The sequence below is a fragment of the Saccopteryx bilineata genome, chromosome 1 (genome assembly GCF_036850765.1).
Source record: "Saccopteryx bilineata isolate mSacBil1 chromosome 1, mSacBil1_pri_phased_curated, whole genome shotgun sequence".
NCBI lineage: Eukaryota > Metazoa > Chordata > Mammalia > Chiroptera > Emballonuridae > Saccopteryx > Saccopteryx bilineata.
Window position 1 is genome coordinate 154,773,033 of NC_089490.1, and position 21,616 is coordinate 154,794,648.

General features: G+C 44.9%; 1 protein-coding gene and 1 pseudogene across 1 annotated transcript in view; both read left to right on the forward strand.

Moving 5' to 3' along the window:
* ZFR2 (zinc finger RNA binding protein 2) overlaps window positions 1-21,616 on the forward strand; it is a 53,583-nt gene continuing 31,967 nt past the window's right edge. Inside the window, exons 1-2 of the mRNA XM_066252675.1 lie at window positions 1-53; window positions 16,141-16,214. Of these exons, the coding sequence (XP_066108772.1) occupies window positions 1-53; window positions 16,141-16,214 (127 nt within the window). The remainder of the gene's footprint in view (window positions 54-16,140; window positions 16,215-21,616) is intronic.
* Window positions 16,540-17,096, forward strand: LOC136321029 (myosin light polypeptide 6-like; annotated as a pseudogene).

The window sequence follows — 21,616 nt, forward strand, 5'->3', positions numbered from 1 at the left end:
ATGGCGGCGGGGGGTTATTACGGCTTCTCACAGGGTGCCGGCCCGCAGTACAGGTAACGGTTTCCACGCTGCCGAGCCCCGGGGAAACCGCGCTGCGAGTACCCGTGGTTTGGCGTCTTGGTCGGAACCAAGAGGGACGCGGGCTAGGTGCCTTCTCCGGCTACAATGGCCGCGGAGCCAAGGAGGCCTTAGCCCCGAGCTTTGTCTGTGAAGGGGAGAGCTGAGGGGCTCCTGTGGTCGGGGAAGGGGCGTGGGCCTATCGTGGAGATAAACTCTTAGCTTTGCTGGGGCGGGGGGTCCCTCGCACTGCAGGGGTTGGGGCAGATACATTGGCGGGAGGAGAAGCGTGGAGTTGGTGTCCTGATCCCTGATTGGGAGGAAAGACCTACCTGGGAGGGTGCTTGGCCAAGTAGGGGTTTGTGGGGTCCTGACCCTTGAAGGTCGGGGTCGGGGGCATGAGAGAACACAGAGACCTGGGAGGCTATCAGAAGCAGAGGCAGAGACCGGGAGGGGATTTGAACCTGATTTGGGTGTTGGGTAGAGACTTGAGAACGGGAAGGTGGACTTGATAAGGGGGAAGTCCTGAGACCCAATAGGAGAGTGGTACCTGGGGCTTCTAGGGGAGGGAGAACAGTTAGGAGAGGTGCAGTTGGGACAGGAGGGGTAGCAGGACTTGGACTTGGAAATTCAATGGAGTAGGTGTTTGGATATTTAAGATCTAGTAAAGGACGAGGACCCAGGCGTTTGGGGGTAGGGGGCGGGACCTAGAGAGATGTGTGTGGGGGGGGTGGCAGGCAAGCATGGGAAACAGCCAAGGGAAGAAGGGTTCTGTGGGTGGAGACACATGGATATCTTACACTTCAAATAAATGTACAAACAACCCCCACCCACCCCCACACACCCAATTCTTGAAACATTTCTGCAGTCAATACCAAGGTCAGGCAGGGGTGTAGGGCTGGCATCTCTAGGAGAAAGTGCCCCCTCCTTATCATTTTTATTTATTACCGTTGTGTTAGTTTCCAACTGGTCAACTGTCAGAACCTCTTGGGCAAGTGGCTCATACACCCTGAGGAGCCAAACAAGTATTCCAGCTGCCCCTAAGGCAGCTGAGAGATAAGTGTCTGCAGCACTAGGGGCCTTTGCTGCATGTGTTCATACTCTTTCAGCATGTTGCAAATAGATGAGACTAGTGGAAAGTTAGTGCCAACCCCTCAACCCCATGGTGATACTGCCATGTTCTTTCCTGTGGTAACAGTCCAGGGCTTGAAAACAAGGATTTGGAGATTAGAAATGCTCTTGATGAAGAAAAAAGAAAAAAAGAAATGCTCCTAATGTTTTCTTTACAGAGTGTGGTCTCTAGGGTGTAGCATTTGTGTAGTAACGGATTTTCTAGGAGGGACAGAATGTATAGTCTTCTTTTTCGTGGACCAGAGTGTTAGGTTTTTATTTTATGCTGCCTTGTTTCCATCCTCCGTGGGATTCTGATTACCAATGCTCAAAGGAGTAGGACTCCACTAGTCTTCTGGGCCTTGAGACTGTGTATTTTTAGAAACACTTTATCCTTCTGCCTGCTTGCTCGCTTTTCTTTCTCTTTTTTTCTTCTAATTTGTATTTATTGATTTTAGCGAGGAGGAAGGTGGGAGAGAGAGAGAGACAGGAACATCAATGTATTTCTGTATGTGCCTTGACAGGATTGAACAGCAACCTCTGGGCTTTAGGATGATATTTTGACCAACCAAGCTATCCACCAGGGCTCCATTTTTTCTAATTGATTTTAGAGAGCGAGAAAGAGAAACACCTGTTTTTTGTTCCACTTGTTTATGCATTCATTGGTTGATTGTTGTATGTGCCCTGTTTGGGGATTGAACCTGCAACCTTGATGTATTGAAAGGACGCTCTGACCAACCTTGCTACCCAGCCAGGACAGCAATAAAGTATTTTTAATTAAGACATGTACATTGTTTTTAGACACAATGCTATTACACACTTAATTGATTACAGTATAGTATAAACATAACTTTTATATGCACTGGAAAACCAAAAAATTCATGTGACTCACTTTATTGCACTATTTGCTTTATTGTAGCAGTGTGGAATCAAATCCAGTCTCTCCAAGGTATGCCTGTACCTAATTTATGGTGAAAATGCTCAATTTCTCCTCTGAAAAGTGATCTTAATAGAAAAAACGTAGCATTAAAGTGATTTCCCAGTTCTGACTGAAGAATGCACTGGAGAAAGAAAAAGAGAAAGAGCCTTAGCTGGGTAGTTCAGTTGATTAGAGTGTTGTCCTAATACCCTAAGGTTGCATAAATAAGTGGAACAACAGATCTGTTTCTCTCTCTCTCTCTTTCTCCTTTCCTCTCCCTCTAAAAATCAATTAAAAAATTTTTTTAACTTTATTAAAAAATGCTAAAATGGCAACAGATAGACTTGCTTGGTGCAAGGTTGCCACATACCTTCAACTTGTAAAATGCAGTATCTTGGAAGCACAATAAAAACAATGTATGTTCATAATTGCTGGGCTTTATGTCTTTGATATTTATTTGATTTACCCCACTTACACATTGTAGTGCAGCTTTTGTCTATTCTGATAACTTAGGTGATACAGTATACAAACATGTAACTATGTGAAACTATACCATTTACTGAGTATCAAATTAATCTTTGTAGAATTGTCCAGGAGCATACCCTATTTCCCCATGTATATGATGCACCTTTTTTCGAAAAATTTGGGTTCTAAAAACTGAATGTGTCTTATACAGTAGTTGTAGTTTTTTTACTTGCATTTCCCACATTTTCACGCTTGTTTTTGCTGAAGATGGGTTCATCATCAGACACAGATGAGGACAAGCTAATGGATGGGAGTTTTGAAGGTGATAAGGAGTTGTATGAATTTTATAATGAATAAAACTTGAGATTAATAACTTTATGTAATACATCTTTTTCAAATTTTGGGCCCCCAAAATAAGGTTCATCTTGTACACGGGAGCGTCTTATATATGGGGAAATACAGTACGTGTTATTGTTTAAGAAAAAATTAAACTATAACTAAAAGGTGTGGGCCCACCATGTGGAATGTGGATGTCCCTCAGGGCACACAGAAGGAGGGACCATCTGTTTCTCCATTTTCCCCCTCCCCCTTCTCTCTCTCTCTTTCTTTCTCTCCCTTTTCCCCTCGGCAGTCATGGCTCTTGGTTCAAGCTCATCGCTCAGGTGCTGAAGATGGCTCAGTTGCAAGCATGACCCAAAATGGGCAGAGTAGCAGCCCAGGTGGTCCAGGTGCATGGGGAAGTTTGTCTCACTGTCTCCCCTTCTCCCACTTGGAAAAAGAAGAAAAACAAACAAAAAATGTGGGAATCATAGCAAAATAAATTTTAGTCTCACAAAACCTTTAAACAAGATAATCTGTGTTATCTGAATATTAAGTTATTTTTGTTTGTTTGTTTGTTTTTTGTTTTTTTATTTTTTATTCATTTTAGAAAGGAGAGAGAGAGAGAAGGGGGGAGGAGCAGGAAGCATCAACTCCCATATGTGCCTTGACCAGGCAAGCCCAGGGTTTCGAACTGGCGACCTCAGCATTTCCAGATCGACACTTTATCCACTGCGCCACCACAGGTCAGGCTTATTAAGTTAATTAGATCAGTAGTTTTCAACTGCCAGTCCACAAAGAGCTAACCATCCTGATGTCTGAAGATTATAAATTTCTTGCCAATCTGTGAAAGAGTTAACCACCCTGATGTAGACCAGTGGTTGAAAACCACTAAACTAGACATTCTCTTTTGGGGGAAATGACTTGCTTGGAATCTTTATCTGCTTTTAAAGGACACATTTCTCATATTATGTGCCATGAAAAAACTGATTAGATAACAAAGTTTGGAGTACCAACTTTTTGGTAGTGTTTGGACAGTAGTATTTACATAGCTTGTTTCATGAATTGCCAAAGCAAAGACAAATTTGTTTCTTAGAGGACTTTTGAGTAGATTTTCTTGGCTTTGAAAATTGATAATCATAGCTCTGGATAGGAATGTTTCTTACATTGTAATCCATAAATCAGAAACTTCCCCCAGAAGCAATGGATAGCTGGGGAAAGGTACTAGAGCCCACACCAACCATGGGAGTACTGGCAGATGGAAGAGCGCCTGTTATCACCCCTGAATGGGAGCCCCCTGCTCTATCAGGTATGGTTACAGTCAGGTTTAGAACAGTCCTGGTATACCTAGGCCAGCCTCCATTGCCTCCCCCATCCCAGATCTCCAAGCCCTTCCAGAGTGAACCTTACATGCCAAAGTCCATCTGTCCCCTGAGTTTAGGTGCAAGGAACACAGTCTGCTGGGAAAAAATGTCCGAGTCTAGGGGCTAGGGTACACATCTCTAAATGGACTACTACCACCTCACCCAAAAGCAGCATTACGTTAGAAATCCAGGAAGGTTGGGCCTGTGGGAACCTCTAGCTGAGTCTGAAGCAGTCCTGATGAGTAAGCACCTAAGCAGCACCTCCCATTTATTCCCGTGGGACTGACAGGAATTTGATTCTGGAATTGCAAGGCATATAAGCTTTCCTGTTAGAATGTGATTGCAGGATTTTTTTTTTTTTAAGGCTATATCTTAAATTTTAAAAAAAACCTGTTGATTGATTTTTTGTTTGTTTTTTGTATTTTTCTGAAGTGAGAAGCAGGGAGCAGAGAGACAGATTCCCACATGAGCCTGATCAGGATCCACCTGACCAGGATCCACCCGGCATGCCCACTAGGGGGTGATGCTCTGCTCATCTGGGGCATTGCTCTGTTGCGACTGGAGTCATTCTAGCACCTGAGGTGGAGGCCGTGGAGCCATCCTCAGCACCCAGGCCAACTTTGCTCCAATGGAGCCTTGGCTGCAGGAGGGGAAGAGAGTGATAGAGAGAAAAGAGAGGGGGAAGGGTGGAGAAGCAGATGGGTACCTCTCCTGTGTGCCGTGACCTAGAATCGAACCTGGGACTTTCACACGCCGGGCCAACGCTCTGCTGTTGAGCCAACCAGCTAGGACCTTTGTTGATTGATTTATATAGAGAGGAAAGGAGAGAGAGAAACATCTACCTGATATTCCACCTATTCGTGCATTCTTTGGTTATCTCTTGAATGTGTCCAGATTGGCGATCAAACCCACAACCTTGGCGTATGGGATGATGCTCTAACCAACTGAGCTACCTAGCCAGGGCCTACAGTTGTTTATAAAGGCACATCTTAGGGAAACTTAAATAAGAGCTTGATTGAGGGAATTTCCTGCCAGGTAACTTTGAGTGGCAGCTTTTGACTGCCAGTGAAAACTTGGCTTAAGTATATTTTAAGGAAAGCCTTTCAGATGACCGAACTGTGTTATCCTTTGATCCTATTAAAAATATATTTGGTACATTTCAAATGTCTGAAGTGTTTGAATTTTCATTTTTTTGTTTTAGAACCAAGAGTCAACTCATCAACTTTATTTTTTATAAGTAAGAGAGGCAGGGAGGCTGAGAGAAAGACTTCCACATGCACCCTGACCAGGATCCACCCAGCAAGCCCCCCCCAGGTGATGCTCTGCCCACCTGGGGCCGCTGCTCTGTTACTTGGCAACTGAGCAATTTCAGCACCTGAAACCAGGCCAGGGAGCCATCCTCAGCACCCAGGGCCAACTTGCTCAAACCCCTTGAGCCGTGGCTGTGGGAGGAGAAGAGAAGGATAAAAAGGGAGAGACAAGGCGAAGGGGGAGGGGTAGAGAAGCAAATGGTCTCTTCTCTTATGTGTCCTGACCAGGAATTGAACCCGGGACTTCCTCATGCTGGGCCAACACTCTACTGCTGAGCCAACTGGCCAGGGCCCAACTCATCAACTTTAAATAAATTCCTAATAGAGATTTTTCCCCCCCAAGCATATCCTGCTTTCGAATTTTTAATAGTTTTGTTATTTAATTTTTAATTTTTTTATTTATTTGAGAGAGAGAAAAACGGAGAGAGGAAGAGAGGGGGGAAAGGAAGAGAGAGAGAAGTATTAACTTGTTCTATTTAGTTGTGTACTCATTGATTGCTTCTCTAATATGCCCTGACCAGGAATTAAACCCATGACTTTGGCATGCCAGGATGACGCTCTATCCACTGATCCACCCAGCCAGGGCCTATATTTTTCTTTTGTCTGGATCTACCAACATGTATATTTAGAATTATCAGGGCAAATACATCAAATTTAAAAGCAATTTCAAATGATTTTTTAAAATTATTTTTTCACTGCCTGACCTGTGGTGGCGCAGCGGATAAAGTGTTGACCTGGAAATGCTGAGGTTGCGGGTTTGAAACCCTGGGCTTGCCTGGTCAAGGCACATATGGGAATTGATACTTCCTACTCCGCCCCACCTCTTTCTCTCCTCTCTCTCTCTAAAAATGAATTTAAAAAATTATTTTTTCACATGAGTGTAATGGGTGTTCTTTTGTGTGGTTTAAGAGTTAAAGGGACAAAGACCATTGATCTGGATAAATAACATTGAGCCATTGAGTAGTCTTGGAAAAATAAGGAAAATGTGTGGAAAGCGCATTTGTTAACCTGTATTCATTTTCTTTTTATCTTATATTAGTAAATTGAAAATTTGGGAAACATTAGGAATTGCAGATGGCTCTGTAAGGGCCAGATGTGTACATAGATGAATCAAGTCTATGATGGTAGAGAATGTATGAGGTTGGGGGAGAACCAAGAAAGAGCTTGTACCCTTCCCCCACACACATCCACTTCTCATTACACACAGGACCAAATCCAGAGTGGGGAGTCTTCCCATTTCCCCAAAGAACTCATAGCCCTCTTTCTATGTGAAATTCTCCAAGTTTTAAATACCAGCACCAAATTCAGACTATGGGTTGAATGGCTCTGCTTAATGTTTTTAAACTTAAATCATGAAAGGATAGTGCAGAAAATATTATAGATACATTTGATAATTAAAAGGTATCGTATAGCCTGACCAGGTGGTGGCGCAGTGAATAGAGCGTCGGACTGGGATGCGGAAGGACCCAGGTTCGAGACCCCGAGGTCGCCAGCTTGAGCGCCGACTCATCTGGCTTGAGCAAAGAGCTCACCAGCTTGGACCCAAGGTCGCTGGCTCCAGCAGGGGGTTACTCGGTCTGCTGAAGGCCCACGGTCAAGGCACATGTGAGAAAGCAATCAATGAACAACTAAGAAGTCACAATGCGCAACGAGAAACTGATGATTGATGCTTCTCATCTCTCTCCATTCCTGTCTGTCTGTCCCTGTCTATCTCTGCCTCTGTAAAAAAAAAAAAAAAAAAAAAAAAAGATTAAAAAGGTATCGTATAGTACAGGGGTCCCCAAACTACGGCCCGCGGGCTGCATGCGGCCCCTTGAGGCCATTTATCCGGCCCCCCGCTGCACTTCCGGAAGGGGCACCTCTTTCATTGGTGGTCAGTGAGAGGAGCACATTGACCATCTCATTAGCCAAAGCAGGCCTATAGTTCCCATTGAAATACTGGTCAGTTTGTTGATTTAAATTTACTTGTTCTTTATTTTAATTATTGTATTTGTTCCCGTTTTGTTTTCTTTAAAATAAGATATGTGCAATGTGCATAGAGATTTGTTCATAGTTTTTTTTATAGTCCGGCCCTCCAGTGGTCTGAGGGACAGTGAACTGGCCCCCTGTGTAAAAAGTTTTGGGACCCCTGGTATAGTATATATTCCAGCTAGTCGGAGGAGTCCTCCATTTTGACTGGTTTTAGTTCATTAAGGTGGTTCTGTTTTGTTTTTTTTTATTCTGTTAATACCAGTTTTGTTTTCATCACTAAGACAGTTTAATCATGAAAGCCAAGTAATGATGCCTAGTTCAGAACAAAATTTGGGAGCTCTGACGAATTAGAGAGTTTTTGCTTCTTTTCTTTAGAATTTTTTTTAATTCATTTTTAGAGAGGAGAGAGAGACAGAAGGGGGGAGGAGCAGGAAGCACCAACTCCCATATGTGCCATGTCTTTTTCTATGTCTGTGACGCCTTAAATTTGAAGTGTGCTGTTTACTCAGAGTATTTAGAATCTTGGTAGGAAAAGGTTTTGGCACCACTCAAGATCTAATTGGTTGGTAATTGTTTTCTGGTTCTGTCCCTTCTACCAAGGTATATGCCAGAAATTCTCTCCCTATTCTTTTCTGTTATACTTGTATTATATGTTCAATTTAAGGTTGTGGATTTCTTTTATCTGGAAACTTCATTTATAAATATTTTGGGGAACGACTTTTTTTTTGGTAGATATTTTGCATCGGCAGGTTTTTTCCCCCTAAAGGTAAGTTGCATTTATGGTATATCACTGTCCATTTACCTTTTTTTTTTTTTTGTATTTTTCTGAAGTGAGAATTGGGGAGGCAGAGACAGACTTCCGCGTGTGCCCGACTGTGATCCACCTGGCAAGTCCACCGGGGAGTGATGCTCTGCCCATTTGGGGCATTGTTCCATTGCAACCAGAGCCATTCTAGTGTCTGAGGCAGAGGCCATAGAGCCATCCTCAGTGCCCGGGCTAACTTTGCTCCTGTGGAGCCTTGGCTGCGGGAGGAGAAGAGAGAAAGGAGAGGGAGAAGGGTGGAAAAATAGATGGGCAGTTCTCTTGTGTGCCCTGGCCTGGAATTGAACCCAGACTTCCACACACCGGGCCAACATTCTACCATTGAGCCAACTGGCCAGGGCCTATTTGCCTTTTTAATGTTTCCCAAGTTCCTCATCTGACACTGTTGACCAAAAATTGAGACTTGCTTTGATTCTGTAGCATTTTGTATTTCAGAAAGTCAGTTTTATTGACTGAGGTTTACTCTCCAAACGCAGAATGAGCTATAACATATATTGGAAAGAAGCCAGTGGCTTCTTTTTACTTTTGAATGTCATTGGTTGGATCAACGGTTGGTAGTTCAATGTCTGTTATACTTGTTCATGAGAACCTCAGATTGGCTGTCCAGTTCTGCCTCCCTCTGTTGATAACATAGTGAGACACATGTTAGACCAGTGTACATGTAGCTATGGAGGGTTTTTTGCCTCTTAAAGGAGCAGGAGAGGACTGGAACCACAGATGACCCCTTGCTATTCCTGAACGTTGGCTTTTCATTAGTTGACTGAGATTCACAGCAGTAAGAGGCCATATTGTTCCTGGTTAGAAATTCTTTCACTGCTTCTAGGAGGGCATGCACTTAATGCTTTCTCTTTAGTTTAGCCAGCATGATATCATCAAGACAGAGTTCTTAAGCACCTGACCAGCGGGGCTAACCATGTGGCCATCCTTCATATGGGTACCATATTTCTGTTCAAAAAGATGGAAGAAAATTCTAGGAGTTTCACTGCTAAATGGAATCGGGCTCACCCTCAAGTATCAGGAAAGTTTTGTCACCAGTCTCTGGAATCCATGCCTCAGGAACACCAAGCAGCCCAGTGGCTCTGTCCTAAGGAGCCAGGTGGCCCTGATTTGGAGCTGGAGGCTCCTAACTATATTTTAAAGAAGGTTGCATAAGGGTGCTGGGGGAATAAAATCCTGTCATCTTCTCAAGAGCTCAAGGATTCAGTTCATCGAGCCCCTTTCCAGTATTTTCTGGGCTCCCTGGATCTGAAATGGGCAATTCACATGGAGAATACACACAGGCTTTCATGGTAAAAAAAAATTAAATTCTGGCCTGGACTGTGGTGATGCAGTGGATAGAACATCAACCTGGAACACTGAGCTTGCTAGGTCGAAACCCTGGTCTTACCTGGTCAAGGCAACGTAGAACATGCAAGCAATGAACAACTAAAGTGAAACAACTATGAGTTGATGTTTGCTTCCCTTTCCTCCTCTTGCTGTACAATCAATAAATAAAATCTTAAAAAAAAATTTTTTTTTAAATTTATTTCAGGGAGAGAGGAAGGGGGAGAGAGAGAGACAGACAGACAGGAATATCAAGGTATTCCTGTATGTACCATGACTGGGGATTGAACCAGCAACCTCTGCACTTTGGGATGATGCTCTAACCAACTGAGCTATCCAGCCAGGGCAATAAAATCTTTGAAAAATAAAATTCTGCTGTTAAAAAAAGTCAGGCCTGACCAGGCTGTGGTGCAGTGGATAGAGCGTCGGACTGGGATGTGGAAGACCTAGGTTCAAGACCCCGAGATCACCAGCTTGAGCACGGGCTCATCTGGCTTGAGCAAAAAGCTCACCAGCTTGGACCCAAGGTCGCTGGCTCAAGCAAGGGGTTATTTGGTCTGCTGAAGGCCCATGGTCAAGGCACATATGAGAAAGCAATCAATGACCAACTAAGGTATCGCAACAAAAAACTGATGATTGATGTTTCTCATCTCTCCATTCCTGTTTGTCCCTATCTATCCCTCTCTCTGACTTTCTCTCTGTCCCTGTAAAACAAAGTCAGAATTGTTAAGAGTATAAATGTATAATACGTAAATATTTTGACTATAAACACTTAATCAGAGCGTAAAATGAAATAATGGCTAGCTGTGTATGTATGTGTGTATGTTTGTGTGTACACATAAAGTAATTAAAAGTGATTTTACTGCTGATAAAATAAGATTTGAAAACATCTCCCTGATGATTGTCTATAGTAGTGGGTATCACACTTCACAAAGCACCATCCTAGCTGTGAATGTTACTTTACCCTGTGAGTAGTCTGGAAAACTGAGCTAAGGTCAGGATGCTGGAGCGGAGTTTTTCTCTCAGCATTCACGATAGCTGATGTTCACTGTTGAAATTTTTAACTGCACTCAGATTTAATCTCAGTCTAACTTAGTTTATACCACCTGGGGAATGTTAGGAGGAGAGGTGACAAGTAAGTGAAGAGCTCAGTGCTTAAGGGGAGGCTTTACCAAGAGTAAATCGCTGGCCATGGCCAGATAGCTCAATTGGTTACAGCGTTGTCCTGATATGCCAAGGTTGCAGGTTTGATCCCCCATCAGGGTACATAGAAGAATCAACCAATGAATGTATAAATAAGTGGAACAACAGATTGATGTTTCTCACTCTCCCTTCATCTCTCTCTCTAAAATTAATTTAAAAAAAATTTTAAGAGGATATTTGTGTCTGACCAGGCGGTGGCGCAGTGGATAGAGCCTCAGACTGGGATGCAGAGGACCCAGGTTCGAAACCCCGAGGTTGCCCTGTCCATTTGGCTCAGTGGTAGAGCGTCGGCCTGGCTTGCAGAAGTCTCGGGTTTGATTCCTGGCCAGGGTACACAGGAGAAGCGCCCATCTGCTTCTCCACCCCTCCCCCTCTCCTTCCTCTCTGTCTCTCTCTTCCCCTCCCGCAGCCAAGGCTCCACTGGAGCAAAGATGGCCCCGGGCGCTGGGGATGGCTCCTTGGCCTCTGCCCCAGGCGCTAGAGTGGCTCTGGTCGCAACAGAGCGACGCCCCAGAGGGGCAGAGCATCACCCCCTGGTGGGCAGAGCGTCGCCCCTGGTGGGCGTGCCAGGTGGATCCTGGTCGGGCGCATGCGGGAGGCTGTCTGACTGCCTCTCCCCGATTCCGGCTTCAGAAAAATACAGAAAAAAAACAAAAAAAAACCCCTGAGGTTGCCAGCTTGAGCGCGGGCTCATCTGGTTTGAGCAAGGCTTATCAGCCTGAGCCTAAGGTCACTGGCTTGAGCAAGGGGGTCACTCGGTCTGCTATAGCCCCCTGGTCAAGGCACATATGAGAAAGCAATCAATGAACAACTAAAGTGCCACAATGAAGAATTGATACTTCTCATCTCCCTTCCTGTTTGTCCCTCTCTTTGTCTCTCTATCTCTGCTACCAAAAAAAAAAAAAAAAAGAGGAAATTTGTGGCCCTAGCTAGTTGGCTCAGCAGTAAAGTGTAAACTCCGTGTGTGGATGTCCTGGGTTCAATTTCTGGTCAGGGCATGTAGGAGGACCATCTGCTTCTCCACCCTTCCCCCTTTTCTCTCTCTCTTTTCCCTCCCTTCCTCTCTCACTTCTTCTCCTGCAGCCATGGCTTGAATGTTTTGAGCAAGTTGGCCCTGGGTGCTGAGTGAGGATGGCTCCCATGGCCTCGCCTCAGGTGCTAAAATGGCTCGGTTATAGAGCAACAGCTCCAGATGGACAGAGCATCACCCTACAGGCGGCTTGCTGGGTGGGTCCCTGGTCGAGCCGCATGCAGGAGTCTGTCTCTGCCTCCCCACTTCTCGCTTAAAAAAAAGAAAAGGTAAATTTCTGATTTGATTTCCTTGACCACCACTCCCAAATACTCCATCTGAGTCATAGCTTGAAATGGGTACCTGCAGATCATGTTTGCTTCTCACACCAGCTTTCTTTGGCCTGTGCTGTTGGTTTTTTTTTTTATTATTATTGCTTTATTTGAATTAATTGCAAGCATTTAAAAATTGGGAGATTTTACAAAAACCCTGATTTCTAGAATTGCTTAAAATGAGAAGATCTGGCAACCTTGGACTGCATTGTAAGCTGCCATGTGTTAGTATCTGTAACACTTCAGTTCTAGTTTAGTTACCACAACATCCCGAGAGGTAGGTGTTCCTATTTTACAGGTGATTAGGAAAGAATCAGTGACTTCCCCAAGGCCCTACAGTGAGCAGAGCTGGGATTGGAAGCCAGGTGGTCTGACTCCAGACTCCGCGAGCATCCCCCTGGGCTGCAGCTCTCCACCCAGTTCCTAAGCTTCAGACTCTGCGAACTCTTGTCAGTCTTCATGCAGAATGCTCACAACCTCAGCTTTTCTCCATCTTTTGCCCTAAGGGAATGTCTCATACCCACGGTATTTTAATCTGTAGAGCAGTCTAAGTGACAACATGGAGAAGTTAATGCCATTGAAGAATGTATTATGTCCTGAGAGAAAAGAACATGTCTCATCACACAAGGCCAGGGCACATAAAATTTGCCATTTAACCTCAATGATTTCTTTTTGATCCTGCCATTCCAGCGGGGATTCTTAACCTGGAGCCTCTGAAGCCCCAGGTGATTAAAGGCAAACTGTCTAGAAATCAGAGGTCAGGGAGAGTCACACCTTTCATCTGACTCTTAAAAGGACTCAGAAAAAGGCTATTAAAAATTGAGAAAAGGACCGACCAGGCAGTGGCACAGTGGACAGAGCAGCAGACTGGGACATGGAGGACCCAGTTTCGAAACCCCAAGATCGCCAACTTGAGGGCAGGGTTGCCGATTTGAGCGAGGGGCTGCTGGCTTGAGCTGGGGATCATAGACATGACCTCATAGTCGCTGGCTTGAGCTTAAAGGTCACTGGCTTGAAGCCCAAGGTTGCTGGCTTGAGCAAGGGATCATAGACATGACCTCATAGTCGCTGGCTTGAGCTTAAAGGTCACTGGCTTGAAGCCCAAGGTTGCTGGCTTGAGCAAGGGGTCACTCACTCCACTGTAGCCCCCGGTCAAGGCACATATGAGAAAGCACTCAATTAACAACTAAGGTGCCACAACGAAGACTTGATGCTTCTCATCTCCCTTCCTGTCTGTCTGTCTCTATCTGTTCCTCTTTCTGTTTCTCTGTCACAAAAAAGAAAGAAAAGGCAAGGTGACCAGTGACCTCCCACCATGAGGGGTCTGAGAAGGGGTATAGTGCACTCTCTTAAGACCAGGGGCAGAGAGCCTGGGTGGAGCAACAGCCTCTGCTGCTGACTTGGCTACTTTTCCCTCCATATGCTACACTCTAATCCCAGATCCTCAGCCCCAGGGATCCCAACCTTGTCCTTGTAGATCTGAGTTTCTCAGCAGCAACACTGCCAACATCAGGACCACATAACTGCCTGTAGTGGGCCCATTCTGGGCACTGTGGGGTATTGTGCAGCATTCCTAGCCCCCACCCTCTCAGTGCCAGGGGTACCCCTACCTAATGTCACCACAGATGTCCCCAGACACTGCCCAGTGTCCCCTGGGGTGCAGAACCATCCCAGGTGAAAACCCCTGCTCTAGATTATCTAGGTTTTGACAATCGTGTTTTGATGCCTGTGGAAAGTCTTTCCTGTGAGCTGTGTTTTAGCTAGCTCAGCTCCAGAAACCAGGATGTGGTAGATTGGTTTTCAGAAGTCTCCATTGTTCACTACTTATTTACATACCCTTTCGACTGAGACCTTGTAGCTCCAATCTAAAAATGGCATCTATTTCTTTGGCCCGTGAATTGGCCTTTGTACCTTGCCATGGCCAATAGACTTCAGCAGAAGTGATGCTGCCATAGACTGAAAGTTTGTGTACACACACACACACATCCCAAATTTATATATTGAAATCTGAACCCAATACAATGATATTAAGACAGGGGTCAGGAACCTTTTTGGCTGAGCCATAAATGCCACATATTTTAAAATGTAATTCCATAAGAGCTACGCATTATCCAATAAAAATTTGGTGTTGTCCCGGAGGACAGCTGTGATTGGCTCCAGCCACCTGCTACCATGAACATGAACCATAGGAAATGAATGGATTGTAATACATGAGAATATTTTATATTTTTAACATTATTATTTTTTTATTAAAGATTTGTCTGCGAGCCAGATGCAGCCATCAAAAGAGCCACATCTGGCTCACGAGCCATAGGTTCCCGACCCCTGTATTAAGAGAACCTTGTGAGGTGGTTAGATCATGAGGGTGGAGCCCCCAAGAATGTGGTCAGTGCCCTTATTAAAGAGACTCTAGAGATCTCTTTTGTAAGCCAGGCAAGGACACAGCTAGAGAAGACAAAGGTATGTGGCCATATTTTGCTGAGCCATGTTTTAAAACCATTTCTTTATCCCTTCCTCAGAAGCTCCATCTGGGCTCCTCCATGCCAAGCTCTCCTGAGAATGGGTATGAGACTCACACTACATGCACTACCCCAATTTGAGGGACACTCGCACTCTACTTCCACGCTGAGCTTGCTTAACTAAATAAAAATGTGACACTATCCTCCCAGACCACAAACAGCTATGTGTTGGTGGCTTTGTGGGGTCATAAGCAATTACGATAAGATGGGACAAGTGTTCCCATTTTAAGTCACAACAACCACTTTTGTCATTGTCATCAAACATTCACTATACTTGACTGCTCTGCAAAGCCCGAGATTGCTGAGAATCAGCTGTACCAGACTCAGCAGGTGATACGAAGTCTCATGTATTCTCTTCCCATTTCTACCACTCTGGACGAGACCCCTGAGTGTCTCATGTCTTCTACGGTGCTTGCCCTCAGTTTCTTCTAACAGCTATCATTGCTTGTATTGGTCAGCATGGGTCTCCATGACAAAATATCACAGACTGGGTGGCTTAAACAACAAATTTATACCTCCCAGTTCTGGAGGATGAAAGTCCAAGATCAAGGTTCAGGCAGGGTTGGTTTCTCTTAAGGCCTCTCTCCTTGGTTTACAGATTGGTCTCCTCCCTATGTCCTCATGTGACCTACTGTATGCACACCCTTGGTTTTTCTTGTAATAAGATGCCTGTCTTATTAAGATACTCATACTTATTTTATTATTTTTTTTAAATTTATTCATTTTTTTAGAGAGGAGAGAGAGAGGGAGAGACAGAGACAGAGAGAGAGAGCAAGGAGAGAGACAGAGGGAGAGAAGGGGGTAGGAGCTGGAAGCATCAACTCCCATATGTGCCTTGACCAGGCAAGCCCAGGGTTTCGAACCAGCAACCTCAGCATTTCCAGGTCAACGCTTTATCCACTGTGCCGACACTCATACTTATGACCTCAATTTTAAAGAGATTTTATTCATTTTTTAGAGAAGAGAGAGAGAAAGAGAGAGAAGGGGGAGGAGCAGGAAGCATCAACTCGTAGTTACTTCCCATATGTGTTTTGACCTGGCAAGCCCAGGATTTTGAACCAGTGACCTCAGCATTCCAAGTCAACGCTGTATCCACTGCGCCACCACAGGTCAGACGTGATTTCATTTACCTATACCTCTCTAATGGCGCATCTCCAAATACATTGAGAATAAGGGCTTCAATAAATGGGGGCGGGCACAATTTAGTCCATTGTACCACCTTATCATCCTGAAACAGGTTAGATTTTGACAAGGGTCCCCTTGGTGACTCCCATTGCTTACTAGATAAAACCTAGATTCTGTGTAGCTTCTGAGAGCACCAAGCCCACCCTCCAGTCTTTTCTTACCCCACACATTCTCTGTTCTTTAACACACAGGACAGTTTCCCTGTCAGCCTTGCGCCTTTCTCCCATTTCAGTGTCTGTGCCAGTTCCTTCTGCAGGCCCAGTTTGAGCCCCCACTCTGGAATTCCAGTCACCCTCCTAGCCTCAGGTACAGGGATACTCCAGTTACCTGCTGGGCTGTTAGCACGTCTACCCTCCCTCCCTCCAGGTGGCATATCTTGGTCTCTCCTGTCCCTCTTCCAGTGTCTCAACTGTTTGCACTGGAGAGGTGCTCTACTCCCACAGATGGGAGAGGGGCTAACCTATGGTGAGGTCAAGGGCGTTTCACAATCCCACATTGAACTGAAAGCTGATGTTGACAATGACCCTATACTCCTCACAGCTAACCAGTCTGCCCACAGCTGTGTTGTTTCTTAACAACACTGATGGAGGCCTTTGCCACAGGAAAAGTTTTGGAAGAGCTGAGCATTAAGATGTATGACTTCACTGAGGACCAGACTGCAGAGTTCAAGGAGGCCTTCCAGTTGTTAGATCAAACAGGAGAAGGCAAGATTCCATACAGCCAATGTGGGGGTGTGGTGAGAGCCCTAGGTCAGAACCCCAGCAATGCTGAGGTGCTGAAAGTCCTGGGGAACACCAAGAATGAGGAGATGGATGCGAAGGTGTTGGGAGTTTGAGCACTTCCTGCCCATGCTGCAGACCAGCCAAAGACAAGGACCAGGGCATATAAGGAGTATGTCAAAGGCCTTTGGGTGTTTGACAAGGAAGGGAGTGCCACTGCCAGGGGTGCTGAGACCTGGCATGTTCTCATCATACTGGGTGAGGCCATGGCAGGGGAAGAAGTGGAGATGCTGTTCAGGGCAGACACAAGGACTGCTATGGTTGTATGAACTATGAAGCACTCGTCTGCATGGTGCTAAAAGACATTCTCAGCGTGCCCTTTCCCTGTGCCTTCCCCTTGAGAGACAGTGCATGTAGCCCTGAAGGCTTCTTTTGCCATGGCACTTTTCCCAACTTGTATCTCTTATGATATTTGCCCTCAGCGTTCACCAAATAAACTTGTTCTCTGTGCCCTAAACAAACAACAAACAAACAAAACAAACAAAACAGTGGCCCTCACCCTCAGGCACATAGAACACCCGATATCTTCCACCGCACCCTCTGAATTACATCAAGTCATAATGGCTTGGATGCCTAGCCAGCCGCACATAAACTTTCCTTTCATTCCTCCCTTTAATCTAGCTTGGTGTTGTTCGAACTTCGGTGTGTATAACACCACCACCTAGGGTCACACACGATGAAAACATGTCCTTTTATATTTACACTTGCAAACGTGCGGTCAGAGACAACTTAGTGTCCTTGTGATCCTTTCGGATTAGGATCTGGACCAGGCATAAACCAGCCTATGATGCTGCCCAAGTGGTGCCCTAGAACATAGTTTGTCCTAGAACAGCAATTCTCATATGGACAGTAAGGACATCTGTGGTTGTCATGACTGGAGTGCTGCTAGCATTGAGTGGTTAGAGGCCACTGATGCTTAACATCCCGCAGTGCCCAGGATGGCCCCACACATCCTAGATCAAGAAACCCGGCATCAGACTAAATAGACCATATTGGTGTGGAACAAGGTCAACAACCATTCACCTCTACTGGTTTCCTTATGTGGGGCCCCTCTCCAGGGGAAGACAATGCTTTTGACATGAGTCAGCTCACCATGAGAGCAGGGTGGAGAAACCTCCACAGGTTGTCTCTACTTCCTCAGAGCCCTTGTTGGCTGAAAGATGAGACACCCCTCCACCTCAAGAGACACTTGCCTCTGTGCCCTCAGTTGGCACTGCTTTGCAGGCTGGGGTTTCAGGAACAGGAGGGAATACCGTACTGGAGGTGGAGGCCATCAGCATGCAAGGAAGCCAGAATGGAAAGTAGCCTCTGCAGAGCTAGCTGCTCAGCATCACTGCAGTTCTGGTGGCTTACGCAGCAGCAGCAGCAGGTCTCAGTCCAGAAAGCTCCAGGTCTGTGCTTACACTTGGACTGAGCGTCCCTGCCCTTGCAGCTTGGGCAGATCAGACCCCCTTGTTGAGCTTTCTGGTAGCTTCAGTGGCATGGGCTTTCATGTCCTCCCAATGTCCATCCCTTCCCTTGCTAGGTTGTGTTGGACCCACGTCTCTCCCCTGTGACTCAGGAGAGGGTGGCCCCAGCTCCAGGGTAAATCCTGATGGATCTAAGCCAGCCAGCTTGTCTCATTCCTCTTGGCTATGCCTACTTGGAGTAGGTGGTGTGGGACTCCGGCTGGACAAGAAGCCATGAGGGGAAGCTGCACAAGAAGCCATATATAGTACTCACATAGAACATGCCTTGAAGCATTACTTTAACAGCAGAAAACTGAAATAATGTGTGGTTTAAAAATAAGTCCATAAATTCTTTGATGCACCACCCTTCAAAAGGTGGGGCTGAATTCTCTCCCCTTGAGTATGGGTTAGAGTTAGTGATTACAGTGGTCCCTTGTCTATCGTGGGTTTAGGTTCCAGAATTCCCCGCAATAGGCAAAAATCCACAAAGTAGGGACCTTATATTTATTTTATTATTTTTATATATTTTAAGGCTTTATAAACTCCCCACACTGTTATTTACCTTTCCCACACTCTTATAAACAATTCCTATGCTATTAAACACTTTCTATACTCTTAAACCTACTTAATTTTAACAACATATAAAATTCTATTATATATGGATACTCACCAGTGAATATACTACAACTTGAATATGAAGATGAATTAGCTGTGCAGTACTGATAATGATGAAGGTGATGACGATGAGATGAATGAACTGCACAGACAAGAAGAGCATTACAGCTTATTTTACTGCAAAAATAATTAAAATAATAAACATTAAAATACCTATATACCACAAAATCCTGTGGTACAGTGAAAAATCCACGTTTAGATATATACAATTTAAAAATCCACGATACAGCCTGGCCAGGTGGTGGCGCAGTGGGTAGAGCGTCGGACTGGGATGCAGAGGACCCAGGTTTGAGTCCCCGAGGTCACCAGCTTGAGTGCGGGCTCATCGGGTTTGAGCAAGGCTCACCAGCTGGAGCCCAAGGTCGCTGGCTCAAGCAAGGGGTCACTCGGTCTGCTGTAGCCCCCTGGGTCAAGGCACATATGAGAAATCAATCAATGAGCAATTAAGGAACCGCAACAAAGAATTGATGTTTCTCATCTCTCTCTCTTCCTGTCTGTCCCTCTCTCTGACTCTCTGCAAAAATAAAAAATAAAATAAATAAATAAATAAAATCCATGATACAGTGAGACCATGAAAAGTGAACCTCAATATGGCGAGGAACGACTGTAACTTCTAATGGAATGTGGCAGAAGTTACACCATGTGACATCTGAAGCTGGGTCATAACAAGGACAACTCCTACATGGTGTGATTATGCTTGGGGTGGAACATCTTGGAGGCACATCCCACCACCCCAGTTGAGATTTCAGATGATGGAGCCCAGCTGACAGCTTGATTGTAGCCTCATAAAGACCCCGAGGCAGAGCCCAGCCAAGTCACTCTCAGATTCCTAGTGTACAGAAACTGAAGATGATAAATGATTAATATTGTTTGAAGCCATATCATTGGGGATAATTTTTAACTCAGCAATAGATAACTAATATATAAACGTCTACCATTAGGAAAGTAGGTGAATGAATTGTGGTACAAACAAATCTGTCTTTAAGTTTAGAAGGTTCAGGACAAAAGTACAAATAGCACCTATATACCAGTGGTCCCCAACCTTTTTTGGGCCATGGACTGGTTTAATGTCAGAAAATATTTTCACGGACCGGCCTTTAGGGTGGGATGGATAAATGTATCACATGACTGAGACAAGCGTCAAGAGTGAGTCTTAGACGGATGTAACAGAGGGAATCTGGTCATTTTTTAAAAATAAAACATCGTTCAGACTTAAATATAAATAAAATGGAAATAATGTAAGTTATTTATTCTTTCTCTGCAGACCGGTACCAAATGGCCCCACGGATCGTTATCAGTCCGCAGCCCAGGGGTTGGGACCGGTAACCACTGCTATATACTATATGTCTAAATATTTTAACATTATAAAATATTAAACATATACAGTAGTTAATTAAACACATACAGTATTCTTATCCAAGAGGGATATGTTTCAAAATTTTTATGTGATCCTTATCATTTTTTTTTTAAGTAAGAGGAAGGGAGATAGTGAGACAGACTCCCACAAGTGCCCTGACCAGGATCCACTTGGCAACCCCGTCTGCAGCAGATGCTTAAGTCAACTGAGCTATTTTTAGTGCTTGAGATTGACGCTCAGACCAGTGGAGCTGTCCTCAGCAACTGAGGCCAACGCTAGAACCAATTAAGTCACTGGCTGCAGGAGGAGAACGAGGAGAGAGGGGGGAGAGGGAAGGAGAGAGAGAAGCAGATGGTTGCTTCTCTTGTATGTCCTGACCAGGAATAGAACCTGGGACATCCATACACCAGACTGATGCTCTATCTACTGAGCCAACCAGCCAGGGCCCTTATTGGTATTTGGCTAAAGTCTACAATGATATCCTTCCCAACAAATGTGCTTTTAAATTCGAGGACTATTTACTGGTAACATACTTAGCAGGGTGTGAGGCATTGGGGTCACATAGATCTGCGAATCAAGCACTTGACATGTGTCACTGATCCTCAGAGTTTTCTTAGCTAGACAATGAGGACGGACAGATGGACAGATGGATGGTACTGGCACCTCCTCTACAGGTGGTAAGGCATGAATGAGGTGATATAGACAAAGCCTCAGAGTTGTGCTTCCCACAGAGCAAGCCATCAATAAAAGCTGGTTCTCATCAGTAAAGTTTTTAGTTTAGTGGTAACCAATCTTCTGTATTTTAATAATTGGATGGATCCACTTATTCTTTGGTTTAAAAAAATCGTTAAAGCCTGACCAGGTGGTGGCGCAGTGGATAGAGCGTCAGACTGGGATGCAGAAGGACCCAGGTTCGAGACCTCCAAGGTCGCCAGCTTGAGCGCGGGCTCATCTGGTTTGAGCAAAAAGCTCACCAGCTTGGACCCAAGGTCGCTGGCTCCAGCAAGGGGTTACTCGGTGTGCTGAAGGCCCGCGGTCAAGGCACATATAAGAAAGCAATCAATGAACAACTAAGAAGTCGCAACGCGCAATGAAAAACTAATGATTGATGCTTCTCATCTCTCTTCGTTCCTGTCTGTCTGTCCCTGTCTATCTCTGCCTCTGTAAAAAAAAAAAAAAAAAAAAAAAAAAAAAATCGTTAAAGTTACATTTTTGTTGCAGAATCTTGATGTTGAAAAAAAAAGACTACCACCCACTTGGTTGAGCTGAGAAGTCTTTGGGTGGTTCAGTCCTGACTTTGCCACTTACTTTGCCTCAATTTTCTCTTCCATAAAACGGGGGCAACAATGGTTCCTATCTCACAGGTTGTCAGGATATTGTGTTTGTTCATGAAGAGCATTCAGAACTGTGCCTGTGCTCATCGAAAGGTCTCAGCAAGGTCAGGTGTTA